At 43.2% G+C, this 27743-nt stretch overlaps 7 protein-coding genes across 7 annotated transcripts; 5 read left to right on the top strand and 2 right to left on the bottom strand.

Annotated features, from left to right (window-relative positions):
• Positions 1 to 366: 366 nt before the first annotated feature.
• PADG_07134 (histone) lies at positions 367 to 1226 on the top strand (the record flags this gene model as incomplete). The annotated part of the gene is made up of 4 exons (XM_010764125.1): positions 367 to 376; positions 450 to 584; positions 803 to 940; positions 1063 to 1226. 4 exons carry the CDS (start codon positions 367 to 369, stop codon positions 1224 to 1226), a joined length of 447 nt encoding a protein of 148 aa, XP_010762427.1.
• Positions 1227 to 2542: 1316 nt separating this feature from the next.
• On the top strand, positions 2543 to 4103 carry PADG_07135 (uncharacterized protein; the record flags this gene model as incomplete). The annotated part of the gene is made up of 2 exons (XM_010764257.1): positions 2543 to 2581; positions 2703 to 4103. 2 exons carry the CDS (start codon positions 2543 to 2545, stop codon positions 4101 to 4103), a joined length of 1440 nt encoding a protein of 479 aa, XP_010762559.1.
• Positions 4104 to 4990: 887 nt separating this feature from the next.
• Positions 4991 to 7803, top strand: PADG_07136 (uncharacterized protein; the record flags this gene model as incomplete). Its single annotated transcript, XM_010764126.1, has 3 exons — positions 4991 to 5013; positions 5129 to 5638; positions 5709 to 7803. The coding sequence occupies 3 exons, from the start codon at positions 4991 to 4993 to the stop codon at positions 7801 to 7803; spliced, it is 2628 nt and encodes an 875-aa protein (XP_010762428.1).
• A 2374-nt stretch (positions 7804 to 10177) lies between these two features.
• On the bottom strand, positions 10178 to 11230 carry PADG_07137 (mitochondrial 37S ribosomal protein RSM10; the record flags this gene model as incomplete). Its single annotated transcript, XM_010764127.1, has 5 exons — positions 10178 to 10335; positions 10405 to 10829; positions 10895 to 10936; positions 11006 to 11118; positions 11177 to 11230. 5 exons carry the CDS (start codon positions 11228 to 11230, stop codon positions 10178 to 10180), a joined length of 792 nt encoding a protein of 263 aa, XP_010762429.1.
• A 6939-nt stretch (positions 11231 to 18169) lies between these two features.
• On the top strand, positions 18170 to 20248 carry PADG_07139 (uncharacterized protein; the record flags this gene model as incomplete). Its single annotated transcript, XM_010764258.1, has 1 exon — positions 18170 to 20248. The coding sequence occupies one exon, from the start codon at positions 18170 to 18172 to the stop codon at positions 20246 to 20248; it is 2079 nt and encodes a 692-aa protein (XP_010762560.1).
• Positions 20249 to 22956: 2708 nt separating this feature from the next.
• Positions 22957 to 24063, top strand: PADG_07140 (uncharacterized protein; the record flags this gene model as incomplete). Its single annotated transcript, XM_010764259.1, has 2 exons — positions 22957 to 23406; positions 23512 to 24063. 2 exons carry the CDS (start codon positions 22957 to 22959, stop codon positions 24061 to 24063), a joined length of 1002 nt encoding a protein of 333 aa, XP_010762561.1.
• A 1634-nt stretch (positions 24064 to 25697) lies between these two features.
• On the bottom strand, positions 25698 to 27419 carry PADG_07141 (uncharacterized protein; the record flags this gene model as incomplete). Its single annotated transcript, XM_010764260.1, has 2 exons — positions 25698 to 25774; positions 25892 to 27419. 2 exons carry the CDS (start codon positions 27417 to 27419, stop codon positions 25698 to 25700), a joined length of 1605 nt encoding a protein of 534 aa, XP_010762562.1.
• Positions 27420 to 27743: the final 324 nt, after the last annotated feature.

Here is a 27743-nt window from a genome sequence, read left to right on the forward strand (position 1 = left end):
AAAAAGAGAACGCCTGGAAAGCAGCATGTTCATAAGGAACAATCAACGCAGCCCTTTTTGCGGGCGGAAAACTGCTCGCTTTTTCCCTTCCCTCGCCCCAATTCGGCTTAGTCACACTTCCTGCTTAACCTTCTCTGCGGCTTTTCATACAAGACATTTATCGGCTACATGGTAGTTTTTCATTCACCCTACTAACTTTCAGACTATTTAAACTTGCCTCTCTTCCCCCTTCCTTTTACTCCTCCCTTCTCTTCTCTCAGTTTCCTCACTCTCAGCACCAAAACGCGTCTATCCTCACCACATTCTTTTTTTTTCACCTTTTGCATCAAAAATAACCCACCACAGTACTTTTTCATCTCGATAAATATGACTGGACGTAAGTAAATCCATCTGCCTTTTAGTTAGATATATTTTTTTCTTCTTTTTCTTTTTCTTTTCTCTTTTTGGAGTCGCGTCGTTGCCATCGTTATCGTCGTCATCGTCGTGGTTTAGATGTTGTTCCTGGGCTTTCCCAGCTATTTGGCATCGGTCCCTACACGCTAGTCCTAATCGGGTTATACACCACGCCGCCTTTGGGGAGCCATGTGCGTTACATGATATCGTCGTTCCTTATACAAATTCACTGCGTGGTGATTAAAAGATAGTCATTGCTGTCTTGGATACATACCTGGGCTTTAGCAATTCAACACTCACAATGACGATGGCGATGGACAACACCCATTTCCATATCCCATCTTAATGAGCTAGCTCTGTCTGGTCAATACCAAAACATCAAACTAACATACTCTCCAACACCCAACAGGCGGCAAAGGCGGCAAGGGTCTCGGAAAGGGTGGTGCAAAGCGCCACCGCAAGATCCTTCGCGATAACATCCAGGGCATCACCAAGCCTGCCATCCGTCGTCTGGCCCGTCGTGGCGGTGTCAAGCGTATATCTGCCAGTACGTTGTTACCTTTTTACCTTCCCGTTGCTTTCGTCCCCTTCGCCCACCCACCCATCCTCCGGGGGGAGGGGGTTGTTGTCGTCGAAGAGCTAGAAGCTAACCCACCACTCCCAAAACAGTGATCTATGAAGAAACCCGCGGCGTCTTGAAATCCTTCCTCGAATCCGTCATTCGCGACGCAGTCACGTACACCGAGCACGCGAAGAGGAAGACTGTCACGTCTCTCGATGTCGTCTATGCGCTGAAGAGACAGGGTCGTACCCTGTACGGATTTGGTGGATAGATATTTTTTTTTAATTTTTTTTTTTTTTGCTTTCCTCTTTGCTTTGTTTCTTGGTTTTCTGTTTAGATACGGAATTTTGTTATGTTTGTTGGGCACTGTTTTTCCGTCGCCATTACGGATCGGTACCACATATCACGAAGAAGATCGGTCGACTATGTTTTCCAAAGTTTCTTCTTGTCTTTTGGGGGTGTAGTTTAATTTACCTGAGGCGTCTGTTGAGTCGGCTTGTTTGCTTCTAAAGGTAATAATTGGCGCTGGATAACGTATGGATGCCGGGGGTGTCTTATCTCCGCGATCGGATGAACGTGAATTTGGAGGGATGTTTCCTATGACATTATGGTCCTTTTTTTCTTTCTTTTTTTAATATAGCTATGCGCTTGCGGGATGGGAATGAAAATTTGGGCTTCATATAGCTATGGTATTTCATATATATATCCTTTCTCTCCCTTATTTCAAAAACCAGGAGAAATGGGATTGCTTGCGGCATCATAATGTGCATGCCTGCGTAGTCGACTAGGCTCCCTCCTGCAGCTGCAAGGCATTGAATGGTCCAACTACTTAGATTTCTCGCAGAATCAATCTGGATCTTTTTGCTTCTCACAATTGTGTGCCCGTATAGTTTTAGTCTGTGGAGAATTCTCTTTTTTAACCGTGGTATGTTGAAGGTGTGCGTCATGACTATGCACACCTAGCATTCACTCTCAAAATTAACAGCGGGCTGAAGAGAATGTTACCCCAACTTTCCCGCATAATTAAAGAACGACAATAACCTCATTCACCAGCTCGTAGCTCCCATCACTACTTCCAGTTCTTCATAAGACTAAAAAGTGGGATGGGATCCACAGAGTTACTCCCTGTGGAATTGGGGCTAATGGAAAAATGCGGGGAAGGCAAAACTTTTGCCGGAACGACGTCATTGGTTCGTCTCGGACAGCGCCAACCCACACCAGCCAAATCCACGAGTCCAATAACGCTCTATATAACTGCCGGAAAACTTGGACGGGAACTTCTTAAACACGCCCGCAAAAGCCATTTGATGTTGTTGACTACGAGAATTTCTTGTCGTTGAGTTTGCAATTTCGTTTAGTCCAGGACTCCGTCCCTTATCCTGTTTCATAGCTATTTTAAACGAGCGCTAGCCTCCTGTTTCCCTCCCAACTCCAAGTTTGTGTCCATTAGGGAGAACGAGCCTGGGGATATATAACTAACTAATGTATCAATAGCCATCTCATTTTGCAAATTGGAATAGCAGGTCAACCGCCATTATCAATTGCGTATCCCACCTTCAACGAACTCATTAACCCCCTAAACGCACCATGCCCATCGATCCGGACGTCCCGTACGACGCTGTTATCGTAGGCTCCCCCTCCCCTCCCGCCCCCTCCTTTACCTCCAATCTTAAAAATCACAGTATTAATTACTATCACACGATATAAACGCAACAAAGTCTAACATCCATCTTTCAAAAATCAATAGGAAAGCTTCGAACTCTACCACATCTACCACTCCCCCAGCCGCGATGGCCTTGAACTACAGTACGACACAGGCGGTGCAGACTGGAATGCCGCTGTCCTGAAGGGGCCTGCGTTGCCGTCACTTGGCCAGGCTACGGCTGGTGCAGTGGGAGCTGCGGTGCCTACTATCGTGATGTATCCGCTTAGTTTGATTGTTACACGGTTGCAGTTGCAGAGGCAGTTGAGAGCGGAGAGGGAGAGGAGCAGGGGGGGAAAGGAGAGGGAGAGGTGGAAAGGCGGGGAGATTGTTGACGAGTCTGATAGGACCGGTGATGGTGGTGATGAGCAGTATGCAGGCATCTTGGATGGTGCGAACAAGATATATAAGAATGAAGGAGGGTGGAGTGGATTGTACACGGGAGTGACAGAGGCGACTGGGAAGGCTGTCGTGGAATCTTTTGTGTTTTTCTTGTCGTATTCGTTTCTGCGGCGGAGGCGGTTGCGTGCACGAGGATTGAAGGCGCATGCACTCCTCCCGGTCTTGGATGAACTGGCTGTCGGCTATTTGGCGGAGGGGTTCATGAAGTTGATCACGGCTCCGATTTCGACTGTGTTGACACAGAAGCAGGTTGAAGGGTTATCAAAGAAGAAACAACACCCATCTACGACGAGAGACATCGTTTCAACCATCATTGCCAAAAAGGGCATCAAGGGTCTCTGGTCTGGCTGCTCGGCGTCCCTCTTCCTCTCGCTGAACCCATCCATCACCTTCCTTCTCAGCGAGGTTTTGAAATTCTCACTCCTCCCCCGGGAAAAAAGGAAACATCCACCCGCAGCGGCGATATTCATCTTCGCAGTCCTTAGCAAGGCATTTGCCTCCTCACTAACCTATCCGTTTTCCATGGCAAAGACACGTGCACAGGCCGCCGCTACCTCTACCCCTGCCTCCACAGCACCAGCACAACCACCCTCACCACAACCTACAGTCCTCCACACCATCTACTCCATCGCCCGCACCGAGGGCCCCACCGCCCTCTACGCAGGACTAACCGGCGATGTCCTGCGCCGCTTTTTCAGCCACGGCATCGCCATGCTCGCCAAGGACAGCGTGTACGCGCTCATCGTGCGCTGCTACTATATGCTCCTGGTGCTGCTACGGCGGTATCCATCACCGGAGGAGTTGCTTGCCAGAGCCAAGGAGCGGGCGGGGGAGCTTGCGGAGTCGACGGGTGAGACGGTGGGGGAGTTGGCGAGGAGTGTCAAGGAGAGGGCTGGGGAGGGGGTGGCGGAGGTTAAGAGGAAGGTTGTGGAGGAAGTGTATTCGAGTGAGGTGGCGGAGATGGTGGGGGAGTATGTGGAGGATGAGGCGGAGGAGTGGAGGACTTTGTATAGGTGGTTTTGGGATAAGGGGAAGTCGTCGTAGGTGGGTGAGTGATTGGGGATCGAGTGGAGGGCAGTAAGAGGTGGTGGAAGGGGTGGATGAATTGTCATTGGTGATGGGATGGGATATAATGTGCCATGGTTATAGTTTGGGGATACTGATGTGCAGAAATGTTTGACATCTGAGCTTTTCTGGGCAATGGAGTATGCGCTCTAAGCTGCTATGCTATGTACCATTTTACTGTGAATATTTGAATCCAATCTCCAGCAAACTATCACAAGAGATGGTAGAGGAGGGTAGAGAAGGCACTCTATTTAGTTAGCACACAGCAATACTCCATACCCCATATCCCATCCTCCATCTTCCGGGCATATCTCCGGACTCCGCTCTGTATATAGAATGTATGGAATCCGGGGTAAACGTTTGACATTGCTAATGACACACGTGACTTGGCGGTTCTTCCCCCACAGGTTAGTCAGCACGCGTTTAACTGTCAACTCCAACTCCCAGCTTGCCGCATTCACCTTCACCTTCATCTGATGTCTTGTACACTCTCTCTCAAGTTCTTCTCACTCCCTTTCGCCCCGTCAGGCTGGTCCTGGCGCTCTTATAAAACATTCCTTCAATTTTCCTTAGAACTGCGCAAAAATAAGTTTCTCGTGAAACCCCTTGTCCGATGATGTCTGCTCTCCTCAACCGTGCTATTTGATGGATTAGTCCCTCATACTCCCTTACTGCTGATATACGCGCCCTCATATTTCGGCCCTTCAACCTCTTTTATAATTCAATACAGAGGCCAATAACCTCTTCCTCCCGCTTCAGCGGCTACACTACAAGACTGAGCGAATATTACCATTCCTTCCCAATCTCATACGCACACCCCTTGTATCTCGGGCCGATCCCATCCAGCGCAATCATCAATATCTACCATGTCTCTCCTCCAAAACGAAGAGTATGCCCATCAAATAAATCTATATTTTAGCATTCCAACCTTCCCCATCCCACCCAATGATCACTTATCAAATAAACTAATTTTTGCCCCCTCTCCCTCCCCCTCCCCCGCACAGCTTCATCATCTGGCAACTCCGCACTTCCTACCTCTCCGCAATCAAAGACGGAGTCGGAGACCGCCTGATAACCGTAAACTCCTCCATTCTTAACACCCCTGGCTTTCGCGCGGCAGGCTGGTCATCCATCGCAGGGGCCCATGCCGCTCACATCAAACGCACGTATTCCCCTCCGATCCCCACCACTACGGCCGTTGCTTCAGAATACTTCCAATTAAATACGCGACGTGGTAGGGACCTCGTCGATATAAATGGTGGCAGTGATGGGCCCTATGATTCTGCGCCGGTGGGTCTTGGGTTTGGGATTGTGGATCATGGGGGTGAAGAAGGTGGGATGGTGCCTGGGGCGAAGGAGGGGATGAATGCGATTGGTAATCGGCAGATTAAGAGGGGCGTGGGGAGGAAGCCGCGAAGGAAGGAAAGGCAGGACGAGCAGCGGGCGCAAGTGGAGGATGAGGATAGCAGTGATCTGAGTGATGAGAGTGATGAGGAGGCGGATGATGTTCAAAGGTATGCAGAGCTTTAATTTTTTCACATGAATATGGTATGTATATATAAATACCCGGCTAACCATTCGCAGGGTGATTCAGCAGATTAAGTTTACGAAGATGCCAGTGCGACGAATGCGTGCTGGTTCATCCCCAATCCGAAGTCTGGATCGTCGCCACAATCCTGACGTTTTTGTCACGTCTCCTTCACTCAAGTCAGCCAACAATCGGTACCGGCGGGGCTCTCTTGGAGCTGTTGAAGCGGTAAAAGCTCGAGCACGTAGAGATACTACTACTAGCAGCGATATGTCATCAGACAATGAGGTGGACGGGACGGCTGTGGAGAGGCGCCAGATCCATTTTTCGACGCACGAGGATGCGATCGAACCAAAGGACGATCCACCGAGTGAAAAGATTGATGAAGATGAGATGGAAGCAGGAAGCATCGGGGACGCAGTCAACGAGCCCGATGACGGTTCGGTTGCTGAATCTGATGGATCTGTGCTTTCTTCTGAGTTCGGGGGCTCTGCGGGTTCGGGATCGTTGCTGGATCGCGTAGGAGCATTGGATTCATCATCGCCCATGGTACTCAATAAACTTCCCATGACGCTTGAGTCGCAGGACACTTCGTTAAGGAAACACAAACGAACTACCTCCCCTGAACTAAATATACTTCCCCCGCCTCGCCCCATCAGCACAGTGGAGCCCATTATCAGTCTTTTGTCTACTGCTCTCCGAGCACGAAAGAAGTCGCCAGTGAATCCTCTGGAAAAATATGCGGTGTTATCTGGCAGAGGATCTACCACAACACCATTATACATTAAAATCTGCATTCCGTCATCCGCAGACCCGCATGAATTGTTGGATATGCCTATTGTGCGGCAATCGAAGGATACACTTTACCCTGGTCCGGTTACGGTAGCAGAAACTATTGGACTCGGTTTATGGATGTATATGGAGGAAGGCCGAAAACCACCTCTTGAAGGAGAAATGCGCAATGTTAACCGGTGGAATCTCCGTATGATGGAAGATGGTGAGGTTGATTATGATTTCCCATGCCTGGCGAGATGTAGGCCGATCATAGACTTCACTTCTAACAACAATCGCGCCCCCGCCGCCCGTGGGCGGTCGAGAAGCAAACCGTATGATGAATTTGCACTTGTTGAGGCAACGCCAACCGAATTTGCTGAGAATGAGAAGCTGTATCCCACTCCCAGTGCGGATGCTTTTGATGAGTCGGAAATCACCCAGCAGATAATACAAGCGAACCAAAACAATGCCAAAAACAGGTCGTTACACACGGGCAGAGTCAATCCGATCCTAGGCCAGCCATTTTCATCTGCGTTGAACGATAGTACGCTGACACCTGCCGACCGTCCTGTCGTGACTACATCACAAGCCACGCCACGACTGGGCGTCACAAAGACACTGAAAATAAGATACGCCGACCTCGATGCAACGCAGACCACTTCAATGAACACATCTACAGACTGCTACATCGCAGAGATCCTGGACTCCGTCTGCAAAAAATGGGGCCTAGATAAGGGCCACTTTCTCCTCAAAGTCATGGGCATCAACACTATCGCGCCCCTTGATCGTACCGTTGAGGCACTCGGGAACATCACAGAGCTGGACCTCGTCCGTCGGCGATTTGGTGCAGGCCCCCTTTCCATCACTGGGTCCCCAGTCAGCTCATCCCCCAACGCACCGCTAATGGTCGCCAATGCGTCCCACGGACCCAGCATGAAGAAAGCGAAAAAGGGTGTTGTAGGTGGCATAACCGGCAGCGGAGTTGGCGGCAGTGGTCGCATGCTACACCCGCTGACGCAATCTCTGGATCTTTTGGGAGGTTACTACCGGCGCTACAACGTAATCCGCAAGCAGTCGATGTCATTTACGGCAACGAACCAGCGCGTGCTGGCGTTCGATACGGACTATATGCACATAATGCCTGCTGAGACGGGGAAGACGCTGTTCGAGTCGAATAGCAAGACGACGTCGATATCATTTAATGATGTTGTTGGGTCGAAGGTTAGCAGGCGGCATCCGAAGAGTTTTCGGGTTGTGGTGTTGAGGGGGAATGAGGCGAGTGAGCAGAAGAGATATGATTTTGAGGCGAAGAGTGCGGCGGAGGCAGCGGAGATTGTTGAGGAGATTAAGAAGAATATGTTGCAGTATCATGTGTGAGTGGTAGGGTGGTGATGGCGGTTATATGAGTATGGAATTGGTTTGCAAGTGGAGAATTTTCCTTGTTTATTTCTTCCTCTCTTCCCTTACCTTCATCTTGTCTTGTGTTTGTTTTATTGCTGGGCGCTCGTGCGTGTGTATGGATCAGGATTTGTAATAGGTTCATTCGGGCTCGGTTTTGGGTGGATTAGCTAGGATGATGCTTTTGTGTTTTTTTTATTTTTTTTTTATATCTTTCTGTTACAGCGAGTCTTTGCCTATCATGTTCCTTATCGTTTCTTGTTCTGAAAGTACGTACGTACGTCCACAGATACTGGTAGCATAGCAAAGATCAAAGCAAGGATATTTCAGTGGCTTTTTGCGCTGATACCTTTGTCTCAATTTGAGAAAAGTCTTAGATTAACCCTTTTTATAGCAATCTGAGACATGAAGATGTATGATTTGAGATTCCTAGCATATCACTGATTAGATATTAGCAACTAACCTGTAACTGATATTGGTTTTCAGATGGATTTTTTCATATGAACTATACTATCAGAGATTCGTGGTTATCAAGATTGTATTATTGTGAATACCGCATAGATTTTTCTTTTGTTCAGTTAACAACAACTTCACTTTCTCATTCTCAAAGTAATGTAATTCACTTCTCAAGAAGCTATTATTATTTTTTAACTCTTCAACTCTTCAACTTCTCAACTTCATCAATATATAATATGATCAGTGAAAACAATATATAAATAGCAATTTACATTATACTATTACTTGATTAATAATTTTTATATAATTAGTATAATTTACCACTAAGTAAATATTATTTTTAAGTAAGTATTTAAATTAAAATATTTTAATTATATATATTTCAACTAATAATATTTATATTCATTAATAATAAAATATATTAAGTATTATTTGAATTAAAATACTTACTTTTTATATATTTAAAAAGAATTGTAATTGTTAATTAAACTTTACAAACTTTATAAATATAAATTTAGAAGTTAAAAAGTTAAAAAGTTAAACAATTAATCTATTAAATAATTTTATAAATAAGATAATAATAATAATAATAATAATAATAATAATAATAATAATATAAAATTTTTATTTATATAATATTATTAATATTTTTGTAGTAAAATTACAGCTAAATATCTATAATATAATTTTTTCAATGTAAAAAAAAACTATTTTTATCTTTAAAATATAAAAAGATATTAATTTATATTATATATCAAAAGTCTAATGATTAAAAATATATTATTCAGTTTTTAAATATATTTTATATATATTATCAAATATATAAATTTTAGTTGAATGAAATCTATTAGTGAAAATCAAAAATCTATATTTATATATATTTTTAAGCTGATAGATATATTGATATTATAATACTTATTAAACAAGTTTGTATTTCTTTGAGTTCTAATAAAGCAAATATAACACTTAACTAGTGAATTAATGTAAGAGATAACATGACTACATAATATAATATTAAATATAAGCTTCATTACAGCAGACTCTCTGTCAATTAGAGCAGATAATAAGGGTTTGATTGATCTAATCATTGTGGCAGTAATCACAGCATATAGCAAGCATATTAACAACACATTTCCACTCTTCTTGTATGCAGTTGAATGAAGGAGTGATTCCAATTAATTACATTTTCACAAAGAACATGGCAGCAGACAGTCTTACGAAATCTTTGAGCACAGTGGCATTTGATCATTTTATCAACTTACCAGGGCTTTCATACAAAGAATAGCTAAGACTAGCAAAACCTTGTATGTCATATGTTTTGGTTGGACGCTGGTATAGAATAGCATGCTTTTAATACATATTATCTCGCGCATTGCTGTGTGGGGGTGTTGGGCGTACATTGCCCGGGCAGCCACCCCGCCACACGTGTAACTAGTCTAGCTAGCTTTCATCCGAAATAAAAGATTGAACCATCCCACAGCTTGGGATTTCAGAGTCTGCGAATAATTTGTTAGCCGGCGGAGACCGTTGTGACGCTCCGCCTGCTGCACGTGATCTAGATAGCCCAACATATAACGTAGCTAGCCTGATCACCGAACGAAGAATACGCATGCACGCGATATTCGTCATCATAATTAATACATAGAGAGGAACAATCAGATGCCAGCCTCAGCTGGAAGAATTATTTTCATCATTATATTCCCTGTATTTATCTATCACATACGGTGTCTCTCATGATATGAAAAAGCTCTGAGGTAGCCGGTTGCAATTATTTGTATTTGGTTTTGGGTTTTGGGTTTTTTTTTTGGTAAATGTAGATGTAGTTTTATTGTACAGACATGAGAGCAAAGGCAGACATAAACCTCAGATGAATATAAATCAACCTCAAAAATCTCAATCACCGGCTATTATTATGCATGAATTTCCTTCTATCTACCAAATCGGCAACCGACTCCGCCTGTTCGGATGCCTTCTTGCTCGAGCCAAAAAGGGCGAGCTTCTTCTCAATTGCGCTGTCCAATTCTGCTGTCGTCTCATCCATAAGTTTTGCAACACCTAATATTGATTTCAATTAGTTACTGAATAGCCATATATACATAAGGAAGACCTCTGAAAGTCTCTCACCTAATGGGCTGTGCTCCCAAACATTTGCCTTCATTCCCAGCCCGTGATATGCATGTTTTCGCAGAAAAGCCAGCCATGTCTGGACGACATCTGGGTGTCCATCCTTAATCTGAATTAGCCGACGGAGTGTCACCCTCTCAAAATTCTCCTGGGATTTCTTGTGAACAAAATTGCTTCTGAGCACGGTCCATCGCTCAGTGATCCGTGGAAGGGGAACAGGGCCAAAGGCCGGGAGATTCAGATAGTATGCAGCTCGGAGTGCAAAATCAGCGAAGAACTCGACATGCCGAACACTGTATGACCTGAGCTGGAGGTCACAGACAGGGAGACCATATTTTGCCGGTCGTCGCAAGGGTTTGAGATATACGGCTTGAACACTTCGTGGTAGTCGAAATTTGCTACCGAATTGATCTAATCTCTCTCCCCTATAATGGAGTAAGTAGAGCGAACTTGAGGTTGGGGGAAGGGTTGGGGGTTTCGGGGGTTTTACCATTCCTTGGGAGTGCTATCGAGAGGTGCGGAGGGGGTAGTACTGTTGCAATGCGAAGAAACAATTAGCAACTGATAGTTATGTTAGTAATTTGTGTAAAGTGAATCTCACTTTATTTCGCTGGAGCTGGTAGTCCTAGCTTCAGCTAATTTCTGTGTGCTTAGAGAACCATTTTCTTGAGACGGAGGATTCGAGGTTGTAAGAGAACGAACAGGACTTGATAGCTTCACGAGCTGTTAGAAATCGGGACCACAATTGAGAAAGACTCATGCCGCTTCATACCTTTAGCCGCTTAGTACTTCTCCAGGCCGGCCGCACGGAGTTTATTGAAAACATGTTGAGGACAAAAAGGATGCCCCTAGAGCTTGTATGATGGAATTGTTTTCCAACTCGACATCGAAAAATCACCGATTTTTGGATCAAATCAAGGAGATGAGTTTACGTAATCAATGATTATTAAGTTAACGCACTTCACGAGCGGCGGATTCCCTCTGAAAATCATCAAATATTCAACTCAACTATCTTCAACACATCATTTCTTTGTATTTTTTCTTCAAAATGTCTTTATCTCAAGAATGTCATATACGGTTGGCCATTGCTGTATATAAATTAAAAAAAAATTATAAAACAATGATTAGAGATGATACATGAAGCTATTCAAGAACATAAGATATATAATGATATCCGAAACTTTGTATAATCTTTGAAGTCATTACTGCAGCTGAGTGCAGTGAGAGATCACGTACAGTTATTCAAAAGAATCACAAATGAGTCACAATTATTGAATGTATAGAGTCAAGAGAGTGTTCTATTTCATCAATGATGATTCTAAAAGAAAAGAAACATCAAGCCTCTTGATATCAAGAATCAGCTCTTTCTCAGAGTTGAAGATTAGCTTTGAGTGCTAATGACTGGACCACTGTTGTAATTGGCCTACACTAGCTTAAAAAAGATGTTTGAATCATATTCTAAACACTATTCAGTGAGTATGAAGCAACTACTCATTCTTGATGATCATAGCAATCATCTGACTGCAGAATTTGATGATTTTGTAAAGATAGTTAATGCAATTATCTGTCTCTGCATGCCTGCTCATACATCTCATCTTCTTTAATCACTAGATGTTGGTGTTTTTGGACCATTAAAATGCACATAGGAAAAGCTGGTTGAAGAAATGATAATTGCAGAAAACAATCATTGATTAAGAGATGATTTTCTATCTCTTTATTCATCTACACATACGAAGGTCTTTTACTATGGTGGCTTTGCTGGAACAGCTTGATATGCAGATTGAAGCTCGGGTTGAAGCTCTATCTCACCAGTGAGCTCCACCATGCTGCAGTGGCTGTGGGACCATTGAACTTACTATACACAGTTACCCTAATAAATAGCTATATATTCAACTATTAGATAGTCTTAATTTATTAATATTTTCAATATCTATGTGTGTTTGTTATTGAACACATTGAGTATTTGATGATTCTTGAACAGAATCCGCCGTTCAGTGGTACTACGATATATAGTTAACTATGAAGTGCAAGTACAATGACTCCGGTAGTGGATGGGCACTCTCAGTTGATCCCCTGGCCAATAACTTGGAGATGATTGCCCCGTCCGTGGTTTGGCGACCGAAGAAAAGGGTAACTATTAAGAGCCCTCCAGCATTACATCCCGCATTCTCTGAACCTCTGGCAAGCCCCCATCCTGCATCCATTCGCAATCCACCACTTCCAACTTCTGCTTGATTCAGGAACTAACGTGAAATTCATCATGACACAAATCGCAATCCCCTCTGCAAAAAATGTATCAAACCTTCTCTTTTCGCGTGGATGCTGTATATGGTCCCTGAACCGTACATTCCAGCCCCTGGAGGTGTTACTGTACCATCAACGTAGAAATTCTTCTTTCACATTCTTGTTTCCATCTTCATTAAATCAATTACTTCGATCCTCCCATTTGCTCCACCACTGACTAGGGAGTCTATCAAGCAACTCAACATGGTCAATTGTAACTTCATCTAAATCATGAAAATAGGCGTCAAATGGCGGGCTGGATACGAAAATATTCCAGATTGTGTATGCAAGCGTCTATATATCTCCTGGAAAGGAGAGAGGCTCATCTTCCTAAGTCTTCAGGCTCTGCAAAGAAGGATTGCATCGGCGTAGGTACAAGAGGTGTATGGACAACAAAACGCTGGAGCACTTTGGGATCAAAAGCTTCTCCAAAATCTGCAATGATGATTCCAGAATCCCCCCGGGGGGGGGGGGGGGAAATCTCATCACTAGGGAGACCAATTCAGGTCGGAATGATAAGTTCTCAAGTAACCCCTAATTTAAGGGAAGCTCCATCTTCACGGACAACCCATTCTTTTGTTGGCTCACCTGTTCTAGCTCGCGGTTGCTCAGGAGTCATATTTTGCATACTACATGGCAAGCGGAAAAGAACATTTGAGAGATGAGGATCTGTAGCTTTATTAGATTGTAACTTGGTGGTGCATATGGGAAGTTCGTACATCAAACATACCACCATGAATTTTACATAATAATCTTTCCGAGAAGGTCAGATTTAACATCATCTAGCCACGAACGAAAGAATCGTCATCTCATGGGTTCGCTCTACAGATTCGAAGGTAGAGATCTGAAGAGTTACAAGGCGGCATTGCTTTCTATCTTCTGCCAGCCAGAGGTTGCGACAGACGCGGCAAACCCAGGTTCATAAGCGATAACATGTCGACCCGCATCGAGTTCATCAACCATTAACTAATAATCACGATAGGATGGTAGCCTCCAGGGACGTAATCTTCTGCGCGCTCAACAATCTTCCACGAAGTCGCACCTTCAATCCCACTGTACCCTGCTCCCTGCTCCCTGGAGGACCATGTCACAGTAAGAAACTAGTGAACAGAGTCCTAGAAATAATAGGGAAATGAGAGTTTTTAAAATTGGTTTTCTTTCATTCACCGAGATTTCCCGCAAAGTCATGTAGATGTAAGATTGAAGGCTAGAGAATCAAAACCGCCACACAGCATTAGTTATCTTCAAACAAGCTAACCTCAGAACAACAAATAGTCCAGCTTAGTGACTACATTTGCCAAAGCTTCCATAACTAACGTAATCCACCACCCAACGCCCGTTTACACCCAACGCCCGCCATTTCGCCATCACTATGATGAAATATTTTCAACGTTATTTCAACAACGCAATTAGATTTTAAGATGATATATTATAGGATGAAAATATATATAGGAAATTACATATAAAAATATATAGCTAATTCAGTAAACATTTGTTTGGCTTAATAACTCGCCCAAAACATGAAATCTTAGGTGGAGGCAGATTCAGCGAGCAAGCAGTCATTAAACCAGTAGAGATTGCAATATCATCATATCCCTCTGGCAGTGGATCCGTGGGCACCCTGGCAGGGCTCTGAAAACGCGATTTAGCCACTCTTTACGAAATCAAGGGTCTGCTTTCCCGATTAGTAAGATAATTTTTGAATTCTTCAATCATCTTCTTATTCAATCGTGATTGTAGCTGTACAGCAGCTCATTCTTCTTCCTTTTCTTTTTGCTCCTGAGCCTTTTTCTCATCTCTAAGCTCCTTGTCAATCTGCCGTTGAGCAGCTCTTGCGGCATTATCCATTTCCTTTTGCTGTTTTGTGGCCTGGCGAGCTGCCTCCCGCTCCATCCTCTGCTGAATGATATCTGCCTCCTTCTGTTCCTTAAGAATAGTGCGTTGCAGCTTTGCATCCTCCTTACAAGCTTGCTCATCCTTTTTGGCAACCTCTGAGGCCGCCAAATTCTCGCGGATGCTCTGCACCTTTGCCAGCGAGAAGAACTGCGCCAATGATGGATTCAAGGGATCTAGCAACCCCATTGCCCTGCCACGCTTGCGACATCTCCTCTCTTGATTAAGAGCTTTTTGAAGCTGCCGATTCTCTATTAAAAGAACCTCTTTATCAAGAGCAAGATTTTCCCCTGCACGGATCACCCGGTTGAGATCATTAGATATTTGATGCTGCTGTTGCTTGACTTGCTTCACCAATTTCCGCAGGCCAACAATAGAAGTAGGTGTTCTTGGTTGATATATTGCGTCGGGGGGGGTGCAAGGTCGTATTTGAAGCTTTTTAAGAATGTGTTCCGGATTGAATGGATGTAGGCCAGTAGCAGCAAATGCAGCTTCAATATTTGAAGATGTAACTGCCTCCTTCCACGCAGTGTCAAAAAGCTGCCAAAAAGACCTCTTTGTAGTGCGTATGAATCCCATTCCAGTTCTCATTTGTTCATTCAGTTGTTTGGAATATGATTTACCCAATGGTCCAAATATCCCAACATCTAGTGGCTGTAATCAGTGTGTAGAATGGGGAGGAAAGACAGCAAGTAGAATTCGATTCCAATCTGCGTAATTGATGAATTCCATATTAACATGGGATGAGTGGCCATCCAATATAAGAAGTCTATATCTGCGGCCTGCCTTCTTTTTTGTAAGAGGTTCAAAGATCTTCTTTAACCACGTTAACCCATATTCATCATTGCTCCACCCATTTTCTGAAGCAGCGAAGTAGGCCTGATCCTTTTCACTATCAAAATCTTCGAGCCAAGTATCTTGCATATCTCTTGATTCCCCTTGATATATGAGAGCAGGTGGGAGCGAAGTTTCATCTGCGCAAATTGAGGCAAGTAGTGTTATGAATTCTCGACTGCCATCCTGGCTGGCACCTATCATACAGCCCGATTTGAGCGAATTAATTGATGCAATACGTTTGAGGGTGTGAATGAATCCTAATAGGAATCCTTTCTCATCAAAGTTGTAGATATTCGCAGGTTCAAGGTTGTATTTCGTGATTTTTGCCTGCAGCTGAAAAATTAAGATAAATTAGCAAGATGAGAATTAAAAAAGCAGTATAAGAAAGAAATCTATTACAAGATCAAAATAATGCTTGAAGTATGCAGAATTGTCTGCAATCTTGTGTTTTTGATCAATATTTCACAGATAGAGTGACTTGATCACATCCTTGTGGCGCTCGCAGAACTGAGCCACCCAGTTGACTCCAATAGGTGCTTTTAGAATCTCAACAATGAGATTATGAAGGATTTGGGACGTACAAGGGAAACTGAGATCTGCCAATTGATTGATATGAAAAAGGAGCTGTTTTTCTTGCGAATCAGTGAGAGCTTTGCAGTGGATAGAGCTTGCTTCCTTTCTTGACATTTGAACGCCTCTATAACGCCTTGACAACGTATATCGGCTGATTCCATATTTTTTAGAGGTCTCAGTGTAATTAGGCGTTAATTGCGCGTTCAAATCATCAATCGCGGCTTGTATAACTGCTTCGTGGTGCATGTTGTGGGTGGTTAAAGATGAATGAAAAATGAAGATTTGAGCGGGCGTTGGGTGTAAACGAGCGTTGGGTGGTTGATTACGTTACCCATTCCAATTCAAATGTACTATCATATCTTTAATGCGAGTCTGGTAATTAGAGCGCTTGTTCTTCTCCATTTTCCTCAAGATGAAAACTTCCATGGTTCTCATACCCCATGTTGTGAATAAAATATGCACTGATTAACTATTTCAAGCTAAATAGGCCGTACCGGAATGACCGGAGTCAACCCCGCGACTGCTCTAGCAATGCCGTATCAATCCACGCCAAACAGTGGCTTGAGGAAGAGGATAAAACGCTGGTGAACACGATTCAACCAACAAATTATCAGAAGCGGGCGATATGAAAGACGGATGCAGGATTAGCCAGACTCTCAAAAGGCAAAGCGCTTTTTCATCTATGGGGGCATCCCACTCCGACAACAAGAGTAACTAGTTACCTTTTAAAACAGACCTCCGGGCTGTGTCAAGAAAACCACTTGCAGAGCACAAAAGATTTTACTTTTGCGCCAATCTCAGGATGGACTTGGCGCGCATTGGCAGGTAACTAACTACATCCCAAAAAAAACGGCGTCGTTGGCAATCAATCAAGCATGGTTAGTTAATTTGGGGAAAATGTTGAATGGGATCGTCACTGGGTTGAATCCAAAAACGATCTGCGTTATGTCATGCCTGAAGTCCCTGCATCACTTAAGGCGGGGGGGTGGGGATGACTCGATATGTAGTTATCGCATTTCCACAACATCAGATGGTCAGACTCGTCGGCAGTTATCTAATTATCATTTGAGTTGAGCGTGTGGGGTAGCAGCAGCAGGAGCCGTGGTTCGGTTTGACAAGTTAGCGGGTTCACCCGTGTGTCAAACTGCTCATTGACCGCCTTAATTAAACTATGTTGAACGGCGTACTCGGTGTGGGAATCCGCTCACAAGTCAAGGCGAAATAATTCAGAGATAGTTATGACAACAATGTTGAAATAAACGAAGAATTTTTAAGTCTCCGCGTGCATGCAGTCCCCTAACATGCCCGGTAGCCAATGAACAATCAAAACCATATGGATATCTGTGGTATTTTCATGGGCGATGTAACAATCCCCAGCCGGAATCAAATTAGATAACAATTGGGATAGATATGAGCTCAGGAGCTCCGGCATGGCCAAATAATAATAATAATAATAATAATAATAATAATAATAATAATAATAATAATAATAATAATAATAATAATAATAATAATAATAATAATAATAATAATAATAATAATAATAATAATAATAATAATAATAATAATAATAATAATAATAATAATAATAATAATAATAATAATAATAATAATAATAATAATAATAATAATAATAATAATAATAATAATAATAATTATTATTATTATTATTATTATTATAATTATAATAATTATAATAATTATAATAATTGTGTTTGAGATAGTGCTGAGGTAAGCAGAGTTTCCGCCTTAGAGATTGACTCCCGTCGAACTTCCAACACCCATTGATCATTCGTCTATCGACGGACATGGGGAAGGCTTAACAGTTTTTTGACGGAAGTCATTTGCTGTCTGTTTGGACAGGTTGACGGAAAACATTGGCGGCCTGCTTGAGCGGACTACTTCTCGCCACACCTTGTTTGCCCTGTCGCGCCGACCTTCACTTTTCAGTAGCACCAAGAGCTTAGGGCTTTCAACAGTTTTCTGTCAGCGGTTCTGTGGCGACGCATTAGGCCACGGAAGGGCCAGTGATTGATTTCTTCCGTTAAACGTCGCCACAATACCCCCCCCCCCCCGCTTCTCTATATGTTTAAATATACGGCCGGCAAATACTGCTCTTCAGTTAACCTCTCACTCTCTCATCTCCAGCTTTCATTACTTCTCTCTGTTGGTTTCATGTATGTCCAATAATGAACCGTTGCTTGTTGATAATTTGGACATGAAGTCCTCTACCCCACCAACCATTGGGCTCAAATCCAGCCTCTCTATCCGCTCGAAAGGGGCGCCACCACCTGAGGCTCAGCCAGAATGTCAACTCATGTGCCCTAGCATCATGGATCGCATTATCTCGTTATCGCCGGTGCCGACCATTGTGTTGAACTCCTCATTCGATATTTTGGAAGTCTCCTGCAGCCAAATAAATTTCTCTGGACTCGACCGAGATGACTATATTGGTGCCAACATATATAACCTCGACCCCGCCAAAATCCCCGTGACCAGCATAGAAGCCCTTCGAAACGGAATCGACAAAGCGATCAAGCTCAGAAGTGTTTGCAAAATTGATAGCATTGAGGTTGTCTCGCATTCTTATTACTGCAATCTACGAATTTCTCCCATATTCGAGAACGACTCCTCCCTCGTCTATATTATTCTCGAAAGCTGCGATATTACGAAGATACATAGGGAGGGCGATGTTGTTGATCCGTCACTCGATGCTCCGGACATCTACAAGCATCTGATTGACAGCGTGAAACACGTCGTGATATTCATGCTGACGCCCGAAGGGAATGTTGCTACCTGGAATGATGGAGCCTCCGCCCTCAAGGGGTATGCCGCTGAGGAGATTATCGGCCAGCATTTTTCGATATTTTATTCCCCAGAGGACCGCTTAAAGGACAAGCCACGCAAAGAACTTGCCAAGTGTTTACAGGATGGCAAACTGGAGGACGAGGGCTGGCGCGTTCGCAAAGACGGCACGAAATTTTTTGCCAATGTTGTGATCAGCCCTGTTTACCGCTTCCGAGTCCTAGTCGGCTTTAGCAAGGTTACGCGTGATATCACAGACAGGAAGGAAACTGAGGACCGTTTGGTGGCCGCTTACGAAGAATCTGCCAAACTCAAATCTCAATTTTTGGCGAATATGAGCCACGAGATCCGCACCCCAATGCACGGCATGCTAGCAGCGCTCACGTTGCTCAAAGACACCGGGCTAAACGATAAACAGGACGAATATGCCAAGATAATCGAGAACTCGGGATCCATTCTCTTGCGTGTTATTAATGACATTCTCGACTACTCCAAACTTTCCTCGGGAACTTTCACGCTCAATTCTGATCTGCTAAGCGTTCAACAAATCCACAGGAACGCAATACAACACTGCCAGACCTTGCTAAAACCCGGAATAACACTGACATCCGAAGTTGCAGAAGCTATCCCAGAATTCTCCAAAGGGGATCCTCTGCGATATCAACAAATACTTCAGAACTTACTGATGAACTCAGCAAAGTTCACGGAATCCGGGTCAATTCATGTCAGGTCCAAGCTAACCAATGATGAGTTGTCGTCCCACCGTATTTATACTGAGGTTATCGACACCGGGATCGGGGTCGCTGCCGAAGCTGCGAAACGACTTTTCGACCCTTTCACTCAGGTTTTCAGCTCTACAGGGGAACAATACCAAGGAATCGGTCTTGGACTGGCGATTTGCAGAAATTTAATAGACTTCATGGGTGGTTCAATTGGTTATCACCCCAACCCTGACGGTCAGGGTTCTGTGTTTTGGTTTTCGGTACGACTAGGAAAAGTGGACGTGGCCACCAGTCCTGGCCCTTCCGGGGCGCTCTCTCCAATTGAAATGGAACCCATCGAGGAACTCAAAGCTATTGCTCCGGGTAAGCAACTCCTCCTGGTCGAGGATAATAAGATAAGCCAAGCTGTTATGTTGAAGTTGCTAAAAAACTTGGGCTTTGGGCGCGTTGATGCCGCATATGATGGAGCCCAAGCGCTGAAAATGCTGCGGGCGAAGCCGTTTTCTTACCACGCCGTGTTGATGGATATCAACATGCCTGTTATGGATGGTGTGGAAGCCACCGTGGAGATACGGAACTCGTTGAAGCTAGATATTCCCATAATTGCGATGACAGCGAATGCCCTCCAAGGTGATGCGGAAATGTATTTGTCCAAGGGAATGGATGGGTACGTCTCCAAGCCGGTGAATCGGAACCATTTGATTAAGAATTTGGTAAGGGTTCTTAGATGATGTTGGGTTGAAATGATTTTATGGGAAGACGCACAAAAGGCAGGGACGGCAGACTGGTCGCTACCAGTGGGTGCGTTGAACATCTCTCCAAAGGCTCAACCGGACCCATTTCTTTCTTTGAAAAATAAGAGACGAAGTCCCCCCCTTTTTTTTTTTTTTTTTGCTGTGATATCGTCCATTTTTGGGCGAGTCAATAGAAACAGGAACCTGGGGCAAGGGAATATACATACACAGACGGCGAACTGGGCAGTTTAATTTCCGCTTTCATATTGTTGAATTCCGTTTTACATGGTTGATTGAGTTACCTGGTGGGTTATTTGCTATCACGCTTTTCTTTTCGATCATGACTATGTTTTCATTCTGAACATGATTTTCTCTTGTGTTGTTTTAAGGTCATCTGTCCGTATCTCGCTGGTCGGTTTACCACCAGTGCCAATCATTGTTTTCCCTGATGAATTTTTACGAGAGTCTCTCTATCACGATACCATTACTCTCTCCTGGCTGAGAGACAGATCTATAAAGTAACATGTTTCTCCGCTTTTCTCATTTTCTTTCTTTTCTCCTGTTGTGAGATTCACGGTGACTTTAAGAGGCTGGATAAGTGGAGTATTTGCACAGAATTAATTGAGAGCAGCCATATTTGCTACGCATTTGATATCAGTTGTAAGTTATCACACTTTAACAGTGCTTTAAGGCCATCTTCCGCGTTTCGTGTGAAGGGGGAGAGAATATATTCTGCAAGTAGTCTAGCGCCATCGCGGATGACATAAACAGCCACAAGCCCATCTTGGGTCCAACGGGAAGTTAGATGAGTCGACTTCACTAAAAGGCTTGGCCCACCTCGCCATGCAACCTGACCTTCATCCTTGCCAGAACAGACCTCCCACAATACACTGTAAATCATTTACCTGCTACATAGTCCTTACACCAGCAAAACTATTCTAGAAAAACCTTTATCACTTAATTAAGTTCATTTCTATGTGTTTTCACTGAAAAAAATGGAATAAGAAAAATGTCAGTAGTATTCAAAAGAACTAGAGAAAATGTTAAAGAGAAAATGAAATTAATAAATTTATATCAATATTGATACATAGTTTTATCTTATATAAATGATTAAATATATTCTTACACTTCTCATTTTTAAAATGTAAGTACTTAGAAACTATTTGATAATTGCCTAGCAAATGATTAATAACTGCTTAAAATAACTCAAAAATACTAAGAATTGATAAATAATTATTAAGTAGTTGATAAGCAATTGATAAGCAGCTAGTATAAGTACTTTAAAATCAATAATCTCAGATAGTATATACTACAACATGAAGATATAAAGTTTTTGATCAAAATATTAACAGTTTACTTAACTTTGAAAAAGTAATAAAAAATGATTTATAAGTGATTTAAAGCTATATAATAATTATTTAATAATTTAATAATTAATAATAAATAATTTAAATTTTTAATATTTTATAAATTAAAGATAATATGAAAAATAATAAGAATAAAAATAATAATATTTTTAATTTTATATCTTTCTTAATTAAAAAATTCAAAGTATCAATATAATAAAATAATAAAAATATATATACTTTATAATCATTTGCTGAATAGTTATCAAGTAGTTGATAAGTATTTATAAAGTATTACTATATTAATATATATATTATATTAAAAAAAAGTTTTTCATATAGAAAATATATAAATATAAAAAAAATAAAAAATAAATAAGTTATATAAACTTATTATTTAAATAATAATTCTTAATCAATTGTTTATAAACTATTATAAAGATTATAATATATATATTAATAAGTTCAATTACAGTAAAAATAATAATAACTTGAGTTAAATACTAAAATAAATAATATTAAGTAGTTATCAATTACTTGTTAACTGTTTGATAAGCAGTTGAACATCAGTTATCAAATATTTATAAAGAATTTTTAGTATTTACAACTTTTGATGCTATATTGATTTTATCATCAATTTCAATTCTTTGTTATTATCATCATTTAGAAAATAATTCAGATCATTATTAAACATCTAAGACTTAAGAGTTCCAGACATGTTCTGAAGAGCTTGAAAAGTAGTTAACAAATAACTACTATATGAAGAGAGATCATTATGGTAATGTTTTTACCACCTGACCTCTCTTTATACGTGCACGGTCCTTGATTTGAATGTGTAGTCATGTGGGGAGGTCAGCCCAGCCTTTTAATGAAGTCGTTCGATCTGTATGCTCAACGGGAGTGCTTCGGGGTAACATTGATCCATTACCAGCGGCAGCGGCTAGACTCTGCTACCAGCCGCAATAAGCGCCAAGCGACATCCAAGGACGGCTTCAATAACCTTAGAACCATAACGATCCTTTTTCCTCACTCTGTTTATCCCTGGCTCATCAATTAGGTTTGCGCATCTTTCATTTTTCCCGATGAGCTTTTCTCTATACATCTTGCCCTCAGCAGACCAAGCAGTTGCTTCAGAAAGCAATACTTCTGCTTCGACCGGCTCGAGCTTCTCCCCATTTCGCCTATACAACGAAAAGAGGCAGACTGCACGAAGAACCAAATTTCCATTAAAGCCTAGTTGGGTGAGAGAGAGAGATCAAGACATACAGGTACGTTTGCTTATTTAAATTGTGTGATTTTGCGTTCTCCAGTCAGATTATGAAGCTCATCTATCTCAAAGAATAAACTATTCCTCCCGCAATGGATAGCCACGAAGGTGGCTCAAAGGCCACTTCTCACCACAATGGCCTCGCCCCTGCAAACCCTCCCAGTATCGAAGCAGCCTACAAGCGCAAATGCATAGAGTTGAAAAAGCGCCTGAACGAAGTCGAAGCGGCCAATGACGCAATGCGCATTCGCAATGCCCAGGGCCATCGTTATATACAGAAAATGCGCCTTGAATCATGCATGCTTCTCGAGCGTCTGGCTGTCTTGACAGGAATGGCCGAAGAGCAAGGTGTTAGCACTGAACTACGCGCGCGAACCGTGGCGCTGTTGAAAGAGATGGATCCCCATTATGCGCCAGCAGCTAATGCGAATCGCGGAGGCGGACGAGGGGAAGGTTCTTCAGGCGGGGTCAAGCGTGCGTCTTACGGAATTGATTACATGGATGACGGCACTGAAGGGAGCTCCGAGGGGCATCCGCCAACTGTACGCTGCCTCCGAAGCTCCCCGCTTTTGCTCGTTTCACGCTAGGCTTGTCTGTTCTCTTTTTCAGCATCTCTTGCTAACCGTGTTTTATGCTTAATTTCATAGCCTCAGGAACGTCCTCTTCGAGTGAAACGCAGCCGTCGTGCTGACGACTCCACCTCGCATCTTGATACCCCAGACAAAGACAGTGACCTCATGCATTCCTCCACTCTTCCTCAGCTCCAGCCAGCCAGCCGGCCACGTTCCCCACCTTCAAATCATGATATGGACGGCCGTATAAAGCCATTCAATGCAACATCTGTCCCCATGTCATCTCCCTCAGCAGTAGACCAATATCCCCACCAAACTACCCTCGCGTCCTCCCCCACTAGTCGTCACCGCCACCAGGGTGGTGGCAACTATGCCCATGGCCCTTCGCCGGGTGGCTCCGAGCAGCGGCATCAACAACATTCTCGTCATCGATACGTATCCGCGTTTGAGGACTTCACCAATCGCACGCGTGATAAAGTTCTCAATGATCTTGTCGAAGCTTACGGCCCCGAGACGAACATCACTAATGAGGATATCGATCGTGCCCTTGCTGATCATTGGGAGTCGTTAGACCCGGCAACAAAGCGGGAGTATGGAGACCGGCGAGAGAGTAGGGATGGCTTGTAAGATCACTTCCAATAGTGCTGTTTCTTTTATGGTGTTATTGGTAGGTTTTATTTTTACCGGTCTCTCTCTCTCTCGTTGGACCTCCATACCTACGGCCACTCTTTTGAAGCCTCCGCCTTCTAGTATTTTTATTCTGGCAGCCCCTGGGCTATTATAGGGCAATTATTATTCCACTTGGCACACTCCCCACATCCTTTGCCATTCTGCTATGTTACACCACCTCGTATCCTCGCGGGCGCGTACAAAATGTGCCAATTTTCTCCACAATCCGATCTATAGGTTATCCATATCCGACCTGAGCTGCCAACAAGAATACGTCATATGCACCGCCTATATCTAATATATCACTAACTCCCGTCATGTACCTCATTACTTGCCTACCCACCTCATCCAAACCATTTCCACATACTCCATATGGCGTTTTTTTTAATTACCAAGGCGTGGTCCTAACCAAGATTTACGTATTAGAAACGGCAGCAGACTGTTTCCATGTCTTCTCTTTCTGTTTCATTTCCCCTTGTTTTCCCTCTAGGTTAGGTTTCTTGTCTACACCGGTATTTATTTAACCACAACCCATTCTTTCCAGTCCTAGCCCTCCATCCCAAGTGCCCTTCTCACCGTGTGCTGTTTGCTTTTTAAATCCCCCGCCTTGCTTCTGAATTTTCCCACTGTTTTCTTCCGATTCCAGTCTCTCGTCATTTGCTTTGAAACTACTTCTTCCTTCTCTGTCTCACTTGGTTGATTTTTTCTTTCTTTCTTTCTCCCCCCCCCCCCCCCCTCTCTTGTAGTTTATCCTGTCGAGTGCATGAATTGTGCACCTATCACGTATCAGCAGGCGAGGGCGGTTTAACCTATCTTACCTCTATTATCAAACTTATGCATGGATGTTAACTTTGTTTTGCATAATATATGTTTCCACTCAGTACCTTCGTCAGCTTTTTCATTTGTAAACTCACTGGGAATGGGATGGAATGAGATGTAATGAAAAATGAAACGAAATCTTCTTTTGAAAAAAAGAAAACGAAAAATAAATAAATAATAAAAATATGTTTTAAGGTAGCGATATCGAGAGGAAAGAGGTTGGTGGATATTTATGATGAATGTCTGAGTGGATTTATATACGATAGGGATGTACATAAAGAAAAAGGGCAAAGCCCTATAAATACCTTGTAATTGTTCACAGTTGACCCCTTATCTATCTCCCGTGTGCTTAACAATATTTGTAGGAGAATTTAAAAATATAAATTATATAGATATTGTAGATAGATTCAAAGAACAACCTCCATGCTCTTACAGAGTTTCCAAGCCGACACTTGTTGAATGACCAGAGAGTGTGATAAATATACAAATCAATCTTCCCAGATGAATTTTTTTCGGTATAGCTGGATGTATAAAACATGTAGTTAGACACGAATGTATAACAGGACTACTATGCAAGATGCATATGTAGGTGGATTCCAATGTACAATTTAATTTTGCAACTATACACATGTACTGTAAAGTAGTACGGTACAAGATAACTCTAGAATGAAAGGGTTGCGATGGTGTAACAGAGATTTTATGTGCAATTAATTTTATTAGTGAATGGTATACGCCAATGTAGCGGCGACAAGGGCTTTATCCGAGTCCTTCTCTTAATCAACTCCAGCGTACAGGTCGACGATAATATTTATCGCGGCAACAACAATTTCAGTAGCGATGAGAATAATAACTATATTCACATCATTTGTTAGTCAGTTCGATATTCATTTCCCCAAGAGATGGGGGTTAAAATGCACATTAATAAATAAGAACGTTTCAACGGATTGGTTGGGAAAACAAAACATACCAATCCATTCCAAATACTCCCCATGCCGATGACTTAACTGATCCTTCAAAACCGCAAGCAAGTCTGCAATAACTTCCAATCTCTCTGTCAACAGCCCGACCCGCTGGTCCATCTCCAGATAACTGCGCACAGCCTGGTAAACGGGCTCAAGCTGTGGCTCCGCCCACATGAGTTCAGGACTATCAAGAACAGACCCCTGGAGATGTATATTAATGCGCAGAATAAACAGTTCACCAATCTGCATATTTATCTGTCTTCGCGTGAGATTTACACTGCCCGTCTCAGCAATCTGCGCGGGTAACGGGGATGTCTTCGCGATGGTTTCTGAAACAAGATCTTCGAACAGCGATGTCTTGACGGACTGAGAGAGGGCGTGGGAAATGGCGAGCTTGGTCATGTAATTATGTGGATCTTGCAGGGAGATGAAGTCGTTGTAGATGCGTGCTTGGTAGTCACGGGTGTAGTAGAAATTGAAGTTTTCGACCTGTGTGTCTTCGGGACTAAGAACGGCGCTGGCGAATTTGGATACTTCGTGGAGGAAACGGGTTTCTTGGGCTGGCGTCATGCCCCATATTACTACGGTGCCGTAGTCGAAGAGAAATATTTCTGGTGTGTGGATTGATGTGTCCAAATCAGATCCGTTATGGTTATCGTCAGGAGTGGATATCGGGGCTATTGCGTGGGGAGAGGCACTGGCGGCAGAGGAGCCCGCAGTGGTTGATGGTGAGTCTTGGTGTATATCCGGGATATCAAGAGAGAGTTCCTGCTCTTCGCTTTTCCGGTCCTCAGTTTGGATTTCACTATCAGAAAAACGACGCTCCTCTGGACCATGAATCTTTCGGATGTTCGACACTTCCTGTCCATTCTTCCCATGGGAAATGAGGCGCTTCTTTTCTTCGTGGTCATAGTTGTACGGTGAATAAACACATTCATCGAAAAGTTTCGGGTTGGAACCTCTAGTATCAGTACGGGATTTGAGAAAGCGAATGACACCATCTATTCTATACGAGCTCGCAGTGCAATATGCCGTTACCCGTGGTACACGATCTCTGTCTGCTTTACCAAGCCTTGCTGCGTGTTTTCGGGCGGTTGGCTCCTTAATCCTGGTAATCTGAGAATACACCTCACTCGGGATCTCAACTTCAACAAATTGGTTCTCTTCCCCCGTGACGGGATTGGGTAGTAATTTAAGCTTCTGGGTGTTTTTGGTTGTTCGCTGAGGGCCGATTTTGGGGTGGGCCGGAGAGGAAGCAGAAGCTGCAGCATTGTAGGTTCCCTGGCTGTGTCGACGACGGATCTTGCTGTTTAAAGCAGCAAAAACAGGCTGACCAGAACCAGAGGCCTGGCTGGTGTGAAAAGGCTTTAAAAAGTCCCTGGAGGTAGTTGTTTCATTTGATATGCTGCTCCGGATGGCTGGGTCGAAGGTAACCGTCCGACGTTGAGGGTGCTCATCCTGTGACGTAGTTGGTGAGCTTCGACGACGGTGGTCTGAGAGCAAGGGAGAGGTTTCTCTGCTTATTGAGTCCATGGCTGCGGATGAGGTATATGCAGAGCATCAATTGTTATGTCACAGGGGTTCACTCATGATCGCAGAGAGGTGGAGGCATTTGCAGCTGTTGTGTTGGTGACGAGCCTGATACCGCCCGAAAGTTGGTGAGAAAACCGAAGCTTGCTTTATTATTATTATTATTATTACTTATTTAACGCCTGGAGGCACGTGATCAGCTGACTAAGAATAGTCTGCTGTCGCTGCCACAGCACCTCCCTAAGGGTATCAGGTGTGCCAGCACAGCAGCTAGTCTGCTGTCTGACATGTCTAGTCAGCTGAAGCACTCTTGAGAGTCTATGTACA

This window comes from Paracoccidioides brasiliensis (genome assembly GCF_000150735.1).
Source record: "Paracoccidioides brasiliensis Pb18 unplaced genomic scaffold supercont2.10, whole genome shotgun sequence".
NCBI classification, from domain to species: domain Eukaryota; kingdom Fungi; phylum Ascomycota; class Eurotiomycetes; order Onygenales; family Ajellomycetaceae; genus Paracoccidioides; species Paracoccidioides brasiliensis.